Raw genomic sequence first — 16,566 nt, 5'->3', positions numbered from 1 at the left:
TTTGAACTTTATGTAAATATATTGCATATTTTAAAATAGAAATGTAAAGGTAGGAGTTGCAGAATTAACTTTGGTATATGCCGTCTGGTATGACTATCTGGCTTACAGTGTCCCCTTTGGAACATTGCTCCTGCTTGCCTGGTGGGTGGGTGCCCCAAAAAGCCAATCAGATTCTTTTTCCTGGAAACAGGAAACCTGGAGCCCATGCCTTGAGTTACACAGCCTTGCCACTCAGGGATGAAGGGAAGTTCCCCTCCTCTGGAGGCAGAAGGTCCAAAGCTGGGTTCTTGGCCTTTCCAAGACCAGTTGGCTCACTTTTTGAATTGCTGTTATTTTTCTTCCCCACATTTGCAGCCAAAACAACCCAGAAATGGAGAGTTAGAGGGAGCCACCTGGATCCCTGGGTAGGTAGGTCCCCATGGAGCAGTTAGCCGACCAGTCAAGGTTGTTGTAACCCCTCTGAAACCAAGAATAGAATTTGGACTGGAATGTCGAAGGCGGGGGTGGGTAGGGATGCAGAATATTTTACTTGTACCCAGTTCCCCAGGCAATCTTGTTTACCAGCCCAAGGATTTCTGGTTTTCAAAACTCAGCTCCCAACTCAAATAGGAAGCCCCAGATAGGTGCCTAAGGCACCTAGATGACAGACAAAAGCATTTTGGGGTGAAGGGGTGCTGGAGATTGAACCCAGGGGTGCTTGATCACTGAGATGCATCCCCAGCCCTTTTTATTTTGAGGTGGTCTTGGATAAGTTGCTTATGGCCTCACTTAGTTGCCGAGGCTGGCTTTGAACTCAAAATCCTCCTGCCGAGCTTCCTGAGCCACTGGGATTACAGGCATGTGTCACCACTCCCAGCCACAAATGCATTTTTGAAGAGGCACTAAGCAGCTTTACCTTCCCAACCCTCATCTTTTCCATCTGAAAAATGGGCATACTGGCTTTCAGATGGTGACCAGGGAAATCCATGGGTTCCACTGAGAAGCAAGGTCACTGTGTTGCAAAAAGGAGGGCTCAGCACTTCCCCAGACACCTAGTAAACACAATCTAATAATTGCTTGCTTTGCAAGAACAGTTTAAAGAAATTCCCTGGAGCCTGAACTCTTGATCCAAGGGACCCTTCCAGCATGATCTGAGAGGCACCAAAATGCCAAAGCCAGCCAAGCCTGGTGGTGCACACCTGTAATGCCAGCTACTTGGAAAATGGAGGCAGGAGCATTGCAAGTTCAAGGCCAACTTTGGCAACTTAAATAGACCCTGTCTCAAAATTAGAAAAAAAGGACTGGGGATGTGCTCAGTGATAGAGCACCCCAGGTTCAAGCCCCAGTACTGCCACATTAAAAAAAAAAAAAAAGCCAAAGTTCAATGAACCTGGCTGCAACCAACAGCCTCCCCTGAGCCAGACCCAGTACCCAGTGACTTTCCTCCAAGTAAGGCCTGTGCTCATTTATTAGATGTGATCTCTCTGGGGTAGCAGAACTTGCTGCACTTGTCTTCTTTGGGTCCATTCACCAAGCCAGTCTGTCAAGGTTAAAGCCCCTCCAGTCCCAGGGATTGGCTGTCTCCTGGTGCAAAGAAGCCGCAGGGTTGGGGTAGGGATCCAAGGGGCCCATCCAAGCAGCAAGCAGAGGCTGCTTAGCCAGCAAAGCTGCTGCCAAGCTGGAGGGAGGGAGAGAGGGAGGGGGAAGGCCGCAAGGTACCACTGTGCTGGAATCTGGGGTGGCACCTTGCAGGGCCTCTTGGCTCCCCATGGCAGCTGGGGTCAGCTGGATGCTTTCTTCTGGGCTTGGAGGGAGCGGAACAGCTGCCTCAGCTGTTTTTTCCGATCGTTGACGCAGCCTGGAAGGGAAGTGAGATGTTGGCTGGGATGCTGTTCTTGCGGGGAGTGGAGGGCCCCATGCACCCATTAGGAGGGAAGAGGGGACAGCAGGAGTTGTGCAGCCACACGTGGCCAGGGTTTGCATCCTGGCTCCACTCCTGAGCTGCCAGGGCCCTCAAGCAGTCATTTACCTCTGTGAACGTCAGTTTCCTCAGTCAGGACAATACCACCCACCTTGCAGAGAGAACATAAGGACCCGGCAGCAAGAGCTGAAGCTGGCTGGCCTCCAGCCAGGTGCTGCAGGTGTCACACACGCATAAACATCTTAAACCCTCACAGAGCCATATGCAGACAAGAAAGTGGAAGCACAGAGAGGCCATGTGCCCCAGCTCACACAAGCGGCCCCGTGGGGACTTGAACCCGGGCTCTCTGGTGCTGGAACGAAGCTCATAACCACTGTCCCACCCACACTCACTTTAGTCCTGCTGTAGCTCAGTGAAGATGCATAAGGCTAGCACAGCATCTGAAGCCCAGGAAATGCCAGCTTTCTTGCCCTACCCAGCCTGTGTGCCAGGCACAATTGGCTAAGAGATGCGTTGTCCCCCACAAGTGGCCCCTGGCTCACCAGAATGTGTCCCTGGGCAGTCCATGTCGAGGCCACCTCCCAGCATGTTCACGGCGTGGCCTGTTTCTGCCTGCTTTCACAGCTGATCCTTAAGGCACCTCCACACTCATTTAATCTGTGCCAGGCATATTGATGGCACTCATCAGTGCTGCCTGAATGACTTGGCCACAGTACTGACCTGGAGGTACCTGCCATCTTAGCACTCAAACCCCTGCCGGTCATCAAGGCCTCCCTGAGCTGAGAGCCCACTATGTCTATCTGGCCTTAGGATTTTCCAAAGTGAGTCCCCTGGAACCCTACCTTAACTGTCTATCATTGGCTCATTCATCATGCCAAATCTTCCTGCCAGTGCAAACCCCTTTTTACAAGTTGCAGACTGATCTCTTATCTGCTGACCTTGTCATCCAGATATCCCTGAGCATATCCCTAACTCAGTCCTCAATTATCTTCCTCCTGCCCCCAACCCCCACCTCCTGTGTTTACCACCACCCACCCAAATACTCAACTGGAAACTTGGAATAATTCTAGAGACTTTTAAAACAGTGGCTCTCTACCTGCACTGAGTCATTGGGAGGTTTTTAAAATGTCAATGCCCAGTCCAACCATATCTTTATTTCTGATAGGCATATATTTTTTAAAGTTCCCAAGTGGTTCTGATGTGCCACTCAGGTGAAGAACTACTGTGCCCTCCCTGGGCTACCCAAACAGGTGCCCAGGAGCCAGCAGCACTGGTATTGGGAGTGTTTTGCCCACAGAGATGGCTGCGATTTTCCCCATTGCTACACATACCTCTGTGAGGTGACTGCCACTCCTCTCATCAAGAGGGGGTCTATTTCCTCACTCTGCAATTCTGGGATGGCAGAGCAAATTGAATTGAGCAATGGATGGCAGCAGAATGCCAGTGTGAGATGTCCAAGCCTCGTCTCAAGAGGCTTTACCTTGTCTTCTCTTGGAACCCTGGGACTACCAGGGGAAGAAGCCAGGGACAGGCTGTTGGCCACATGAAAGAGGCCCAGCTGACAGCTAGTATCAACCCTCAATTGGGATAATAAGATTCTCCTGGCTCATTGTGTCCCAATAAAGCTGCCAGGGGCCTGCAACCCATGAGTTACCCCAGGAGAGACTTGAAGAATCATGAAGAAATAGTCATTTGAAGCCGCTGGGTTTGGGGAGGGCTGGTGACAGCATAGTTAACAGAGCATCACCTGAGAGCCTTTCAAAAATGCAGCTCTCAGGCCCCAGTCCTTACTGAATCCTAATACATATTTTAACAAGATTCCCAGGCATTACAGTCTCCACCAACAAGGCAGCACGGCAGACACTGGGGCTCCATGTGGAAAGGCTGATCACAAGCCCCCTCATCTTTGCCTTCATCAAAGCAAACTGTTTGTTCCAAACTTGTAGCTGGGGTGGCCATGTGACCCAGTTCTGGCCATTAAGATGCCTTACAGGTCCCTGGAAGGGCTTCCCTTTTGGAATAAGAAGTTGATGCCTTTAGGACTTTTCTGTCTTCCCTCCTGGGACAAGGCACACAGTGTCTGGAGTTGGTGCAGCCATTTTTGCAACCATAAGACAATAACTATGAACACCAGACCAACTGGTTAGTATGGCAAGGCAGAAAGAAGAAAGAGCTGGATCCTCAGGGTATCACACAGCCATGTGTCAGCCCTGTGTGGCCTACCCAAGACTTCTGTGGCTCAGACAAGCCAGCCCCTCTCTATTAGTTGGCTTTTTAGTTGCATGCAGCCAAACCTGATCCTAAGTCCTACCTACCTAAGTCCTAAAAAAGATAAAAAGTTTCATCAAAAAAGAAAAAAAGTCACCATGAAACAAAACTTTAAAACAAATGACAAACCCAGGGAAATCTTTACAGTAAGTTTGACACAGGGGTAATGTCTCCAACACATTAATATCCAAAGCTTTTATAAATTGAAAAAAAAAAAAAGCTATAAGCAACCCATAGAAAAATAAAGAGCATGGATAGCTTACAAAAGAAGAACTGCAAATTTAAGAAACTGAAACCTCACCGGGATCAATGGAGTGCACATAAAACAATAATGTGCCACTGCTTTTTACCTATCAATTGGGTTGGCGGAGACTTCTAAATTACAAACTGGCAAATTGGCGTGATCTTTCTGGAAAGCAGTTCGGTTGTAATACGTTCATTCCTTTGGCCCTGTAAGTCTGCTTCTAGGAATCTGCCCTAAGGTAATAGCCAGAATTTCAGTTGGGTTATGGGAGAGGAGTCCATTATGATATTATAAAAGTAAAAAGTTAGACTTGTGCCAAATGGCCAATCAGAAGAGACTGGCTTGGTGAATTTGGGCACACACGCAAACTCAAGTATTTCGCAGCTGTATGGGAGTTTTAACTAAGAGGTCAGGAGAGTCCAGCAGTGAATGTTCGGGCCTTGGGGTCACTAGAGTTCAAGTCTGACTCATCACTTAAGACTGAGGCCTCCAGCAACCCATGACCCATCTGGAGACCATTTCCTCATCTGTAGAACGGTAACAAAACTCACCTAAAGATACAAGATAATGTGTGTAAAGGGTTTAGTCCAGACCTAGCCAAAAAATTCTTCCAAATGGGAGGCTTAATATTCTTGAATGGGAGATGCTGGACTCAAAATTCCAGCCCAATGCCAATTTTATAGAAGAAAAAGTATGAATATATGCATTTTTTGTAAAACTCAAAGGAAACACGCCAGATTGTTAAAGATGGTTATGTCTGCATGTTTTTTTTTAATTTCCTTCTTTAGTTTTCAAATATTCTACAATGAGTGTGAATATATATGTGTGTGTATGTGTGTGTGTGTGTGTGTGTGTGTATTTTTTTTCCCCAGTACTAAGGATTGAGTCAGGGGTATCCTAACCACTAAGCTACACCCCTAGCCCTTTTTATATTTAATTTCAAAGCAGGGTCTAAGTTTCCCCCACTGGCCTTGAACTTGCAATCCTTTTGTCTCAGCCTCTCAAGTCACTAGGATTATAGAGGTGCACCTGGCTGTGTGAATAATTTTTGGTCTTTTTTTTTGGGATTGAACTCAGGGGCACTCAACCACTGAGCCACATCCCCAGGCCTATTTTGTATTTTATTTGAGACAGGGTCTCAAATAGTTACTTAGCGCCTCTCCGTTGATGAGGCTGGCTTTGAACTCAGGATCCTCCGGTCTCAGCCTCTTGAATCACTGGAATTGCAGGTGTGTGCCACCATACCTGGCTGTGTGAATAATTTTTATAATCAAGAAAAAAATTTCACTTTTTAGAAACTAGCTTAAAGCCAAGGCCTGAGGCCCTTAATTTCTCTTAATGACATTATGCATTTTTTCCATTGGTTTTCCACTTAAGCCTTTTGAGATCCGCCTCCTGACAGATTAACAATGTCTCGCTGTGTGCCAGACAGTGTTCCAGGCATACACGGGAACTGTTCCTCTTAATTCCACAGATGAGGACCAGGCAGGTTGACTCCCTTGCCTGGGGTCACAGAGCTGGTGAGGAGCAGACTGATTCAGACATTCCAACTGCTCCTTGAGGCTGCCTCTAGACAACCCACCACCTCCTGGCACAGCCCTGGTGCCCACGCCCCACCTGGCACGACATACCGAGGTGTGTGTTGGTCACAGAGTTTCCCATCCCTGACAGGTCAGCAGCCCCCTCCTCTCTGCTGACAGGGCCATCATTCCACATAAGGTCAAAGCCTCCGACTCGCTTTTCCCTTCCTGTGAGCCTGCACAGGCAGAGACACGAAGGTTAAAGAGGCCAGGACCCAGCCCTCTCTCAACCCCACTGGTGTCCACCCTGTCAGAAGCCCTTTTTTTGGTCCAACCATTCACTGTCTGTTCCCTGGACCCCACAGTCTCTAAGAGGTTGAACTCTATTTTTATGCTGAGGTCCCCACACTTGCCCTCAGGAAGATGCACCCAGTTGTGATTTTCAGTTTAAAGTCTGTTTTCCTCCCCAGACCATAAACACCACAAAGCCAGGGGCCAGGTCTGCCATCTTCATTACCGTATTCCTAGTGTGTGGCCCAGGGTCTGGCACACAATAGAGTCTCAAATGTTTATTGAATGAATAAGTAATGGTAGGTTTAGTGGATGCCTGAGGTTTTCTCTGCTCAGCATCCATTTCACTTTCTTTCAGTCCAGTGGTGCCTCTGCTTTTCTTGAAGAGTCACCCCTCTCTCCCTCACCCCTAGGCCTCAGGTGGGTTGCTCCTACCCCCTGGTCTATCAGAGTTACAGTGATTGGTTCAGGAATGGGCATTCTCACTTCCAGCATTGAGAGTTGGCCCTCCAACTTTTGCTGGAATAATTGGGAGAAAGCTGATACAGAAGAGTGGAGGTGGGCAGAGAACAAGTGTGTGAGTGTGTTTGTGCAAGAGAGGGAGGGAGACCAACCAACTAACATTGACTAAGTACCTGATGCACCCATTCCTGAAGCTAACCCTGGGTCCTTCCCATTACATAAACATTGTTATAACAATAAATAGTCTCTTATTGGGGCAGTTACTGTGAGCTAAGCATCTTGCAATAAATGATCTTAGTAAATTAAAATAACCCTGAGGGACAGTCATTTCCCATTTTACCTCTGAGGAAACTGAGGCTCAGAGAGGTGAAGTGATTGGTCCAGGGTCCCATAGTTAGGAAATTTTGAATAAATCCTGCTAGACTGAGTCTCAGAAAGCTGCGGATGGCCTTGCTCCCTTCTGGAGAGGCCGAGTCCTTGGGCCAGGACCTGACCCTGTGTGGACATCCATAAAATGTGGGGCCATCCAAGGGCCTGAGTTCTCTTCCCTGGTGGAGCGCCGGCTGCCTCGGCCAGGGCTGCCTCACCTGGCCTCCATGTCCACCACGTGCAGTGTGTCCTGCAGGAGTCGGGTCTTGAGCTCATAGTCCTCCTGGCTGCTGGCCGTGAGTGACGGGGATGCGTTGACCTCCAGGAGCCACCTGGGGAGGAACGGGAGGGAGAATCTGAGGATTTCCCTGAGGCTAGATGCGGTGCCTGGGACCCACTGTCACTCCACCCAGGCTGCTCCGTCTTTCCCTCTGAAGAAAGGGAGCTTAGAGCAGCGGAGCCGGCCCTGGGCGAGGGGGACCGTGGGGCCCTCCTGCTGGTGATGCTTTTCCTTTTCCAGTGGAGACGTGAGTGCAGGAAGATCCCTTCGAGAGGGAAAATTTGCCAAGGCTGGCAACTGACCTGCCGGGTCAGGGGCTAGGCAGGCGGGGATGGGGGTGGGAGGTGGCGGGAGACGGCATCTAAAGGGAGAGCTGTGGGCAGCTGCAGGACAGCGTTGCCCCAGGGGAGCGTGAGCCCAGAATTATGAGATCATCTGATTTTTCTAGAAAAGCCCCAAATCCTGATTTTTAGGTAAACATCTCCCAGATTTTGTCAAAAAAATTAAACACAGAAACATTCTGAAGATCAAACCTAAAATACCTGTATCTGCAGGTCCCAAACAGCCCAGGACCTCCAGTTCCCTGGAGCCCACATGGGTCCGGAGGTTTTGTGCAGCCTGGTCATTTTACAGACAGGAAGCTGGGGCACAGGAAGAGCAAAGGGCTCCCCCCCTCCCAGCTTGTTCCCGCCTCAGTCTACCCTAATGATGCAGCCAGAGCTCGCTGCCAGGGGCAAAGGAGAGAGACCGCTGGGTGCTGGGACTCAGTGTCCCTTTAGCCAGGAGCTGACTCAGGTGTCACTACTCCTGGCTCTGAAAGCCCACAGCACCTCTGGAGTGACCTTGGGCAGGGGAGTGGCCTCCTGCATCCAGCAGTGCTGGTGGGGAGCAGCCCAGCCCGGGCACTTGATCCTGAGCTTCATTTTGCCCTTGACTCGCCGCTGACCTCCCCCTCCCCCAAGCCGACAACCCACGGGTTCCCATGTCCTGTCGTGTCATGTGAGGCCATCGCTCTGGTCCCTGCCAGCTCTAGCTTGTTCTCCTCGCCAGCTCAACCCCCTCCATGGGCAAGAATGCACCACATTCTTGGCAGGAACAGCCACCGTGACAATATTCCCTTACGTGGCACTTCACATCCTCCAAGTGCCAAGACTTCCAGAGGGGAAGTGTTTTGCCGGGTATGAGGGGAGCACCCCTCACTCTGCCCACCAACAGGACAGGCTTCCCAGAGCCAGCACCAAGCCCCGTGTCCCACAGACAGCTCATTTGTCCCTCCTAGAGGCACAGCAAGGTGACCAACCCTGTTTTACAGACTGGCAAACTGAGGCACAGAAAAAAAGAAGTGTGTCCAAGGTCACACAGCCAGGAAGTGGCCGAGCTGGGCTCCCAGACCAGGGTGCCCGCGTGTAAAGCCAGACCCCAGGCCCGGCCGCCCACTTACGGCTTGAGGTCCTGGTCGATGAGGATGTCGTAGCCGTACAGCTCGAAGCAGTGCTTGTCGCTGATGATCACCTTCTGCACACTCTGCAGGCTCTTGATGAAGATGTTGTCCATGTCGTGGAAGAGCGCCTCCACCGCCTCGGGCCCGTGCCTGGACGCCAGGTACTGCCGGAAGCGCTGCAGCATCCACTTGCAGCCCTGGGACCCGGGCAGTGGGGTTGGCAGAGGAACTTGAGCCACCGGGATCCGCCTGCCACGACCCTCCTGCGAGCCCATCGGCACTACCCTAGGCCTGGGCAAGGGGGGCCTAGCCCTGAGTCCCAGGATTAGAACAGCTAGAGTGTACCCCCCTCGTGGGTGGAGATTCTGATCACCCATAACTGGCTACCCAGGCCCCCAGAGGCCCCTGCCCTGATGGCCGGCACAGGCCCTCTCCCTGGGCCTGCTTTTGAGGGCATCTCAAGGCCTAGGATGGTCAATGGGCTGCTGGTCACAGGGTCGTGTGTGTGTGCAGTCCCCCTGTGTGGGATGGAGGCACAGGACAGAAAAGAAGGGAGCAGGTGTGAGCTGAGGCTCACTCTCCCGTGGCCCTAGATCAGGCCCTTCACTCCCAGAAGCCTGAGCTTTCAGCATTTCAACCTGGCTCTGCAGGTTACTATATAGATGACAGATAGATAGATAATAGATTGACAAAAAGAATGTCTATATGATACACCAATCAATGGATTGATCAATAGGAGGTCTCTGTCGGATGGAGCACATTTTCTTTAGGGGTGCATTTTTTTGACCCGAACTTTTAAATATTGAGGTACATGGTCCATGGACCTCTGTTGTACCTTGTCCTGGGCTCTGCAAATGGCAAGGGTGGGCCTGTCCTCGCTGGTGAGCTATGAGCCCAAGACAGGCCTGTCCTGGGTGCCCTGCCTCTGCCCTTCCCTCCCAACCTCATCCCAGAAGGCTGCCAGGGAGGGTAGAAGCCCAGCTTCTCACCTTCTTTGGGTGGTAGTCCGGAGATGTCTTTTGCACAGCGACATTGGTGAGGTGAACATCTGGCAGAGGTTGGTGGTCAAGGACAAGTGTGGACAGGAAGGACAAGACACCCTCCATAGTACCCCCAGGACTGAACTGAGACCGTTTGGGAATTGATGAGGAAAACTACAAAACAGCTTAAAGTTCACATATGTGGGCTGTGGAGCCAGATGGGCCAGGATTCAAATTCGCCTGCCTCTTTACTACCCGTGAGCCCCTGAGCCTGGGGCCCTTGCCCTCTCTGAGCCTTTCTGCCCACCTATTATAGTATGTTGGCTTCACAGGATTATTTGAAGGATCAGATAAAACACTGTATAAAAATGCCTCTTAGCCAGGTGTGGTGGCCCACGCCTGTAATCCCAGGTACTTGGAAAGCTGAGGCAGGAGAATTGCAAGTTCAAGGCCAGCCTGGGCTACTTAATAAGACTCTGTTTCAAAATAAAATTCTAAAAAGGGTTGAGGATGTAGCTCAGAGGAAGAACACTCCTGGGTCCAGTCCCCGGTCCCCACTCCCAACAATCACAAGTGCCTCTCACAGGGCCTGGCAGAGCTGATATTATGATGATTTTTTTTTTCAACTCAAGAGAGTTTTTTAACAAGTAGAGACACCAAATGTAGCACAGTCATCTCAGGACACACTGAGCTCCCTGTCACCAAAGGAGTTTGGACTGGGTGGCCACTAGTAGGAATACTAGAGAAGGGATTCAGCATTGGGATGGGGTCAGGTGGCCTTAAAAGGCCCAGCCCTGAGAGTCTGCTTTTGGTATAATCACTGTTGTTACCTTCAAATGACATCAGTGACATGGTGCAGCTCAGAGTTCACACACATCATCTCATTTGTTCCCAGATACTTCCCATCTAACACATGAGACTTTGGAAGCTCACAGAAGGCAGTGACAGCCATTTGAGATACCCCTTCCTCAGCACCCTCCCCCAGGGAGCAGGACGGACACCTGAACCTCATGAAATGACCACTATATGCAGCTTCCTCCAGGACTTCATTGGGAAGGTAGAGGCTCTAGGTCGCTGGCTCAAGTCTAGTTCCCCTAAAGCATGCTTCTCCCTGTCTGTCACATATGGGACAGGGCAGGGTGGCTTCCACCTCTTTGAGAAGGTGGGTTTCCTTGTTAGTGTCTTTTTCCTAGAATGTCATCTTCAGAACTTTTCAAAGACATTTTTCCTTTCATATTTGAAAATTTTCCTGCCTCCACTTCTAAAGAAGGAGCACACAGACAATCACTCCATAGGATGGAGCCCTCAAGCCTGTGTCCAGGTCATTTTCCAAAAGGTGCTGGGGCGATTCAATAGGGTGTGTGGGGGGGTGTCTTTTGAACAAATGACAAATGGAGCAGGAACTCCTGGATATCCAGGTGCAACAGAATAAAACAGAACCCCTTTCTCATACCTTAGACCTACATATAAGAGACAAAACTAAAAATTCTTAGAAGTATACATAGGAGTAAGTTGTACATTGGCCTAGGCAGAGTTTCTTAGATATGACACCAAAAGCACAAGCAATAAAAGAAAAAATAGATAAAATGGGCTTTACCAGAATTAAAAATGTTTGTGCTTTAAGGGACATTATCAAGACAGTGCTAAGACACCCCACAGATGGGAGAAAGTATTTGCAAATCACATATCTGATGTGGGACCAGCATCCAGAAAACATAAAGCATTTTTACAAATCAACAATAAAGAGACCAACCCATTTTTAAAAGAGCGAAATTTGAATAGACAGATCTACAAATGGCCAACAAACCCATATGTGTCATGAGGGAAATGCAAGGTAAAACTACTTCACAACCACGGGGGCTGCTGTAATAAAGTGGTTAGACGATATTGTGTGTTGGTAGGAGGTGGGGAAATCGGATTCCTTCACAAAATGCTAGTGGAAATGAGAGATTGTGCAGCACTTTGGAAAACAATTTATCAGTTCTTCAAAGGGTTCAACAGAATTACCACATGGCCAGCAATTCCATTCATAGCCATGTGCTCAAGAGAAAGAGAATAGCCCATAAAAAAGTTTGTACCTCTCTCTCTACTCTTTTAGTACTGAGGATGCAACACAGGGCCTTGCACCTGCTAGGTCAGGGCTCTGCCACTGAGCTACACACCAGCCCTTTTGCACAACAAGTTCTCAAAGCAGCATTTTTTCCATAATAACCCCAAAGGGGTAACAACACCCAGTGTCTATCAATAGGCAAATAAGTATCATGCCCCCTTTATTGGAATAGAATATTATTTGGCATCAAAGAGATAGGAAGCTTAATCCCAGCTACTTGGGAGGCTGAGGCAGGAGGATGGCAACGTTCAATTCAGCCTGGGCAACTTAGACCCTGTGTCAAAATAAAATAAAAAGGGCTGGGAGGCAGCTCAGTGGTACAGCACTTGCTTAGCGTTTGTGAGGCCTGGTTCAATCCATCTCCAGTACCAGAGAGAGAGAGGGGAGGGTATTGGTACATGTTACAATAAGAAAAATCTTGAAATCATCATGCCCAGTGAAAAAAAGGTGGACACCAAAGACCACACACGATTGATCCCACTTACATTAAACGTCCAGGACCTTGCACATTCTGGGCAAGCGCTCTGCCACTGAGCTACATCCCTGGGTCTAGGAAGATGCCTGGAGACAGAAAGTGTTAGGGTCTGTAAACAAGTCAAGATGGCACCTGGCATTTTGCCAGAGGGAGTGGTTTGTGAAGTAATGCCAGTGAGCCATTAAGTGTGGAGATTCCTTATTGGTTGACTGCTGTATCTAGTTTATGTTAATTAAGATAAGCTGTGTGGAATGTATATATACCCCTCCTGTCCTACAATAAAGGGCTCCCACTCCAGCTGTATCAAGTTGTTCATCACACCCACCCCCCCCCCTCCACCCCCCCCCCCCAGGTTATTTTGCTGCAGCCGGACTGCGGCAAGAAAGCAGTTACAAAGGGCCGGGAGGGGAGTCAAGGGGGCATGGAGAGTGCTGGCTAGTGCGTGTGCGATTTCTTTTGGGGGAAGATGGAAATATTCTTACTGACTGTGCTGATAGCAGTTTGATTATGATACACACCATTCCTTTGCTTGCTTTATCTGGGTGAATTTCACGCTGTACAAATTATATCTCAATGCTAGATATAGATCTCAGTATATAAATAAGTTGTAAATAAAGCTCAATTATATCCCAATAAAGCTGTTATTAAAAAAAAATAGGAACAAGAGGAAGCTCAGGAAAAACAAGTTCCTGACGACGATGCAGGGGAAGAAAGCTTGGCTCCCAGCTAGACCCGCTTCCCTCTGCTCCTTCCTGCAGGGGGGAGGAAGCAGGGCTGAGGGAGGAGAGCCAGTGGGCCAGCCTCAGCCCTCGCCTCCACCGGCATCCCCAGATCAAGTCCTGACGGACCCAAGAGACAAGTAGCAAGGAGCAAACAAGCCATCAAAATCAATCTGTGAGAGGTGCAGCTGTTGTAAAGTCTTTAGGGGAAGAGAACTTCCCTCGCCTAACGATGACAGTAGAGATGACAGCGGATCTCAATGGACAGCGACGGAATCAGCAGAGTGCAAATGGAAACAATCACATCAGGACAAAAATTAAGGGGCAAACCCAATGAGAGACTATGGCAAATGTGACAGCCTAACGTTTCTGCCACATGAAAATCTCCATAAATTGTCAACAGTAAAACGCTATGTCCCTAATAAATAAAGGCTGTGAAAACATAAAAGAGAAACTGTCCCTGGTAGAAGGCCATCTGGGAAAATGCTCAAAGTTTCTAGTAATAAAGGATACACAATGTAAAAGGAATGTAAATGAGGGGCACGGAAATTGATGAGATCCTGAGGCAGAAACCTCCTTCCTCATCAAGGCAGTTAGTTACACCTTTGTGCTTTTTCATTCTGGAAAATTTATAATTCAGAATAGTTGCAGGATAGCGTCACGAAGGCCTGGGGATTCTTCACCCAGTCATGCCCATTGTCTTAGAAATGGCTTTTTAAAATAACTGTCCCCAACAGTGGGGACCGGAGATGAAATGAGTGTGTTGGGGTTGGGGACATAGAGAGCTCCTCTGGAAAGAACCCGGTCAGATGCCCTTGACCCAGTATTTACTCCTTTGTCACATCATCCGAAGGGAAAAAAATGCAGTAAAATTGTTGACCAACAAAGTTGTCCCTTTCTCCTAGAAGACAATGTACGGTCGACACTACAATGTGTAGGTGCAGGTGCGACTTTCTCAATAGGACCCTAAAGCTCAGGAAGTAATGCCAAGAGTTAATAAATGGGATGGTATCAAATTAAAAAGCTTCTTCACAGCAAAGGAAACAATTAAGAATGTGAAGAGAGCCAGGAACAGTGGTACACACCTGTAATCCTAGCAGCATGGGAGGCTGAGGTAGGAGGATCGCAAGTTCAAAGCCAGCCTCAGTAACTTAGAGAGGCCCCAAGCAATTTAGTGAAAGCTTGTCTCAAAATAAGATATTTTGGGGCTGGGGATATGGCTCAGTTGGTAGAGTGCATGTCCCACATGCACAAGGCCCTGGGTTCAAACTGTGGCACCACCACACACAGAGAATATATATATATATATATATATATATATATATATATAATTTTTTTTTAAAGGGCTAGGGATATGGCTCAGTGGTTAAGCACTGCTAGATTCAATCCCTGGCAACAAACAAACAAACAAAAAAATAATGTAAAGAGAACCCATAGAATAGGAGAAAAATTTCCCTAGCTACTCTTCTGATAGAGAATTAATATCCAGGACATAGGGGCTGGGGCTGTAGCTCAGTGGTAGAGCACTTGCCTAGCATGCATGAGGCACTGGGTTCGATCCTCAGCACCACATTAATAAAATAAAATAAAGGCATTCTGTCCATCTAAAACTACAAAAAATTTTTTTTAAAAATCCAGAATATATAAAGAACTAAAAAAAAAAAACTAACACCGAGGAAAACAAATAACCTAATTAATAAACGGGCAAATGAGTTAAACAGACGATTCTTAAAAGAAGAAATACAAATGGCCAACAAATATATGAACAAATGTTCAACATCATTAACAACTGGGAAATGCAAATCAAAACTAGACTGAGATTTCATCTCACAGCCAGAACATGAACATGAACATGAACATGAACATGAACATGAATAAGCTGGGCATGGTGGCGCACGACTGTAATCCCAGCAGCTGGGGAGGCTGAGGCACGAGTATCAGCCAGCCTCAGCAAAAAGCCAAGGTGCTAAGCAACTCAGGGAGACCCTGTCTCTAAATAAGTACAAAATAGGGCTGAGGATGTGGCTCAGTGGTTGAGTGCCCCTGAGTTCAATCACCCGCATCCAAAAAAAAAAAGGAAAAGGAAAATAAAAAGAACACGAATAATAATAAATGCTGGAGAGGATGTGGAGAAAAAGGGACACTTACACTGTTGTGAGATTGTAAATCAGCACAACCATTACAGAAATCAGTATGGAGGTTCCTCAAAAACCTAGGCATGAAACCACCATATGACCCAGCCATACCATGCCTCGGAATTTATCCTAAAGAACTGAAGTCATCATACTATAGCTATGCATGCACACCCGAGTTTCCAGCAGCACAATTCACAATAGCAAACTAGGGAGCCAGCCTAGGTGTCTATCAACAGGTGAATGGATAAAGAAAATGTATCTATATACACAATGGAGTTTTATTCAGCCACAAGGAAAAGTGAAATCATGTCATTTGCAGGAAAATGGATGGAACCTGAGGATGTTAAGTGAAATGAGCCAAACTCCCAAGGTCAAGGGTTGCATGTTTGCTCTCATATGTGGAAACCAGAGAGAAAAAAGGAAAAGAAGGTGTGGGGGTGGGCAGGCAACTCATAAATATGGAAGGGAGGTCAGTAGAGTAGAGGAAGGGGACCAGGGGGAGAGGGGAAGAAAGAGAAAGGGGAAATATCAGGGAATGATATTGGCCAAAGTATATTGCATGTACAAATGTGTATCAAGTCCCACCATGTGTACAACTATAACACACCAACAAAAATATAGGAAAAAAGTTCCCTTGGAGCTTTGTATGTTATGACAGTAAGGAATTGAACAGTTCCCAAGTGCCCACGGCATGGAAGATTAGTACACCAGTACGTCCACTCAGTGGGATGTTTTATAATTTAAAAAATGTGCACAAGGAAAATACTGATGATAATGTTTAGTGAAGAAAAATTTATATTTATACACATGGGATCACTCATATATAAAATGTAAATGACAGCAAGATTTTTAAAATGTTCTACAAATGAGCCTGGAAGAAAATACACCAAATGCCAAGTAGTTTGTTTCTAGGAAAGGACACTAGAGAAGGTTTTTTCCTCTCTCTCTCTCTCTTTCTCTCTCTCTCTCTCTCTCTCTTTGTACTTTCTTGAATTTCCTGATTTGTCTTTAACAAGCTATACTACTTTTAGGATGAAACCCATATTATTGTTTTTATTATTAGAGTAAAACGTGTCAGTTGCAGACACAATTCATACTGTAGAGAAATGTATGAAGCTGAAAGTCAACGTGTCTTTGCCTGATTCTCATCCTCTGTAGTGTTCAGAGTTCCTAGATCAGTAACGATGAACTTCCTTTCATACATGTTTCCTAAACAGGAACACACATTTTTAAAAGCAAAAATAGGATTGCAAACAAACGGGCACTACAGCTTGCACTTCTTTCCACTTAGGAGTCTGTCTTGCACACCTTTCCATGTCATGACATTTCTACTATAGACTTTTTTTTTTTTGTACTAGGAATTGAACCCAGT

General features: G+C 47.5%; 1 protein-coding gene across 6 annotated transcripts in view; it reads right to left on the bottom strand.

The window, feature by feature from the left end:
• Positions 1-1,427: 1,427 nt before the first annotated feature.
• The window catches only part of Ttll9 (tubulin tyrosine ligase like 9), a 56,515-nt gene continuing 41,376 nt past the window's right edge, over positions 1,428-16,566 (bottom strand). For 3 of the 6 annotated variants that reach the window (XM_058575699.1, XM_058575700.1, XM_046433972.2), the window contains 5 exons: positions 9,765-9,823; positions 8,776-8,972; positions 7,273-7,386; positions 6,044-6,168; positions 1,632-1,837 (listed from right to left, as the gene is read on the bottom strand). In XM_058575699.1, coding sequence (XP_058431682.1) covers positions 1,761-1,837; positions 6,044-6,168; positions 7,273-7,386; positions 8,776-8,972; positions 9,765-9,823 — 572 coding nt within the window. In that variant the 3' untranslated portion in view covers positions 1,632-1,760. Of the gene's footprint in view, positions 1,838-6,043; positions 6,169-7,272; positions 7,387-8,775; positions 8,973-9,764; positions 9,824-16,566 lie in introns of all 6 variants that reach the window. The other 3 variants (XM_058575696.1, XM_058575697.1, XM_058575698.1) reach the window with 1 other exon arrangement.

This window comes from Marmota monax, unplaced genomic scaffold (genome assembly GCF_021218885.2).
Source record: "Marmota monax isolate L192 unplaced genomic scaffold, Marmota_monax_Labrador192_F-V1.1 WCK01_AAM20220418_F8-fsc00014, whole genome shotgun sequence".
NCBI lineage: Eukaryota > Metazoa > Chordata > Mammalia > Rodentia > Sciuridae > Marmota > Marmota monax.
Note: the sequence above shows the minus strand (reverse complement) of the source record. Positions and strands in the feature narration are given on the sequence as shown.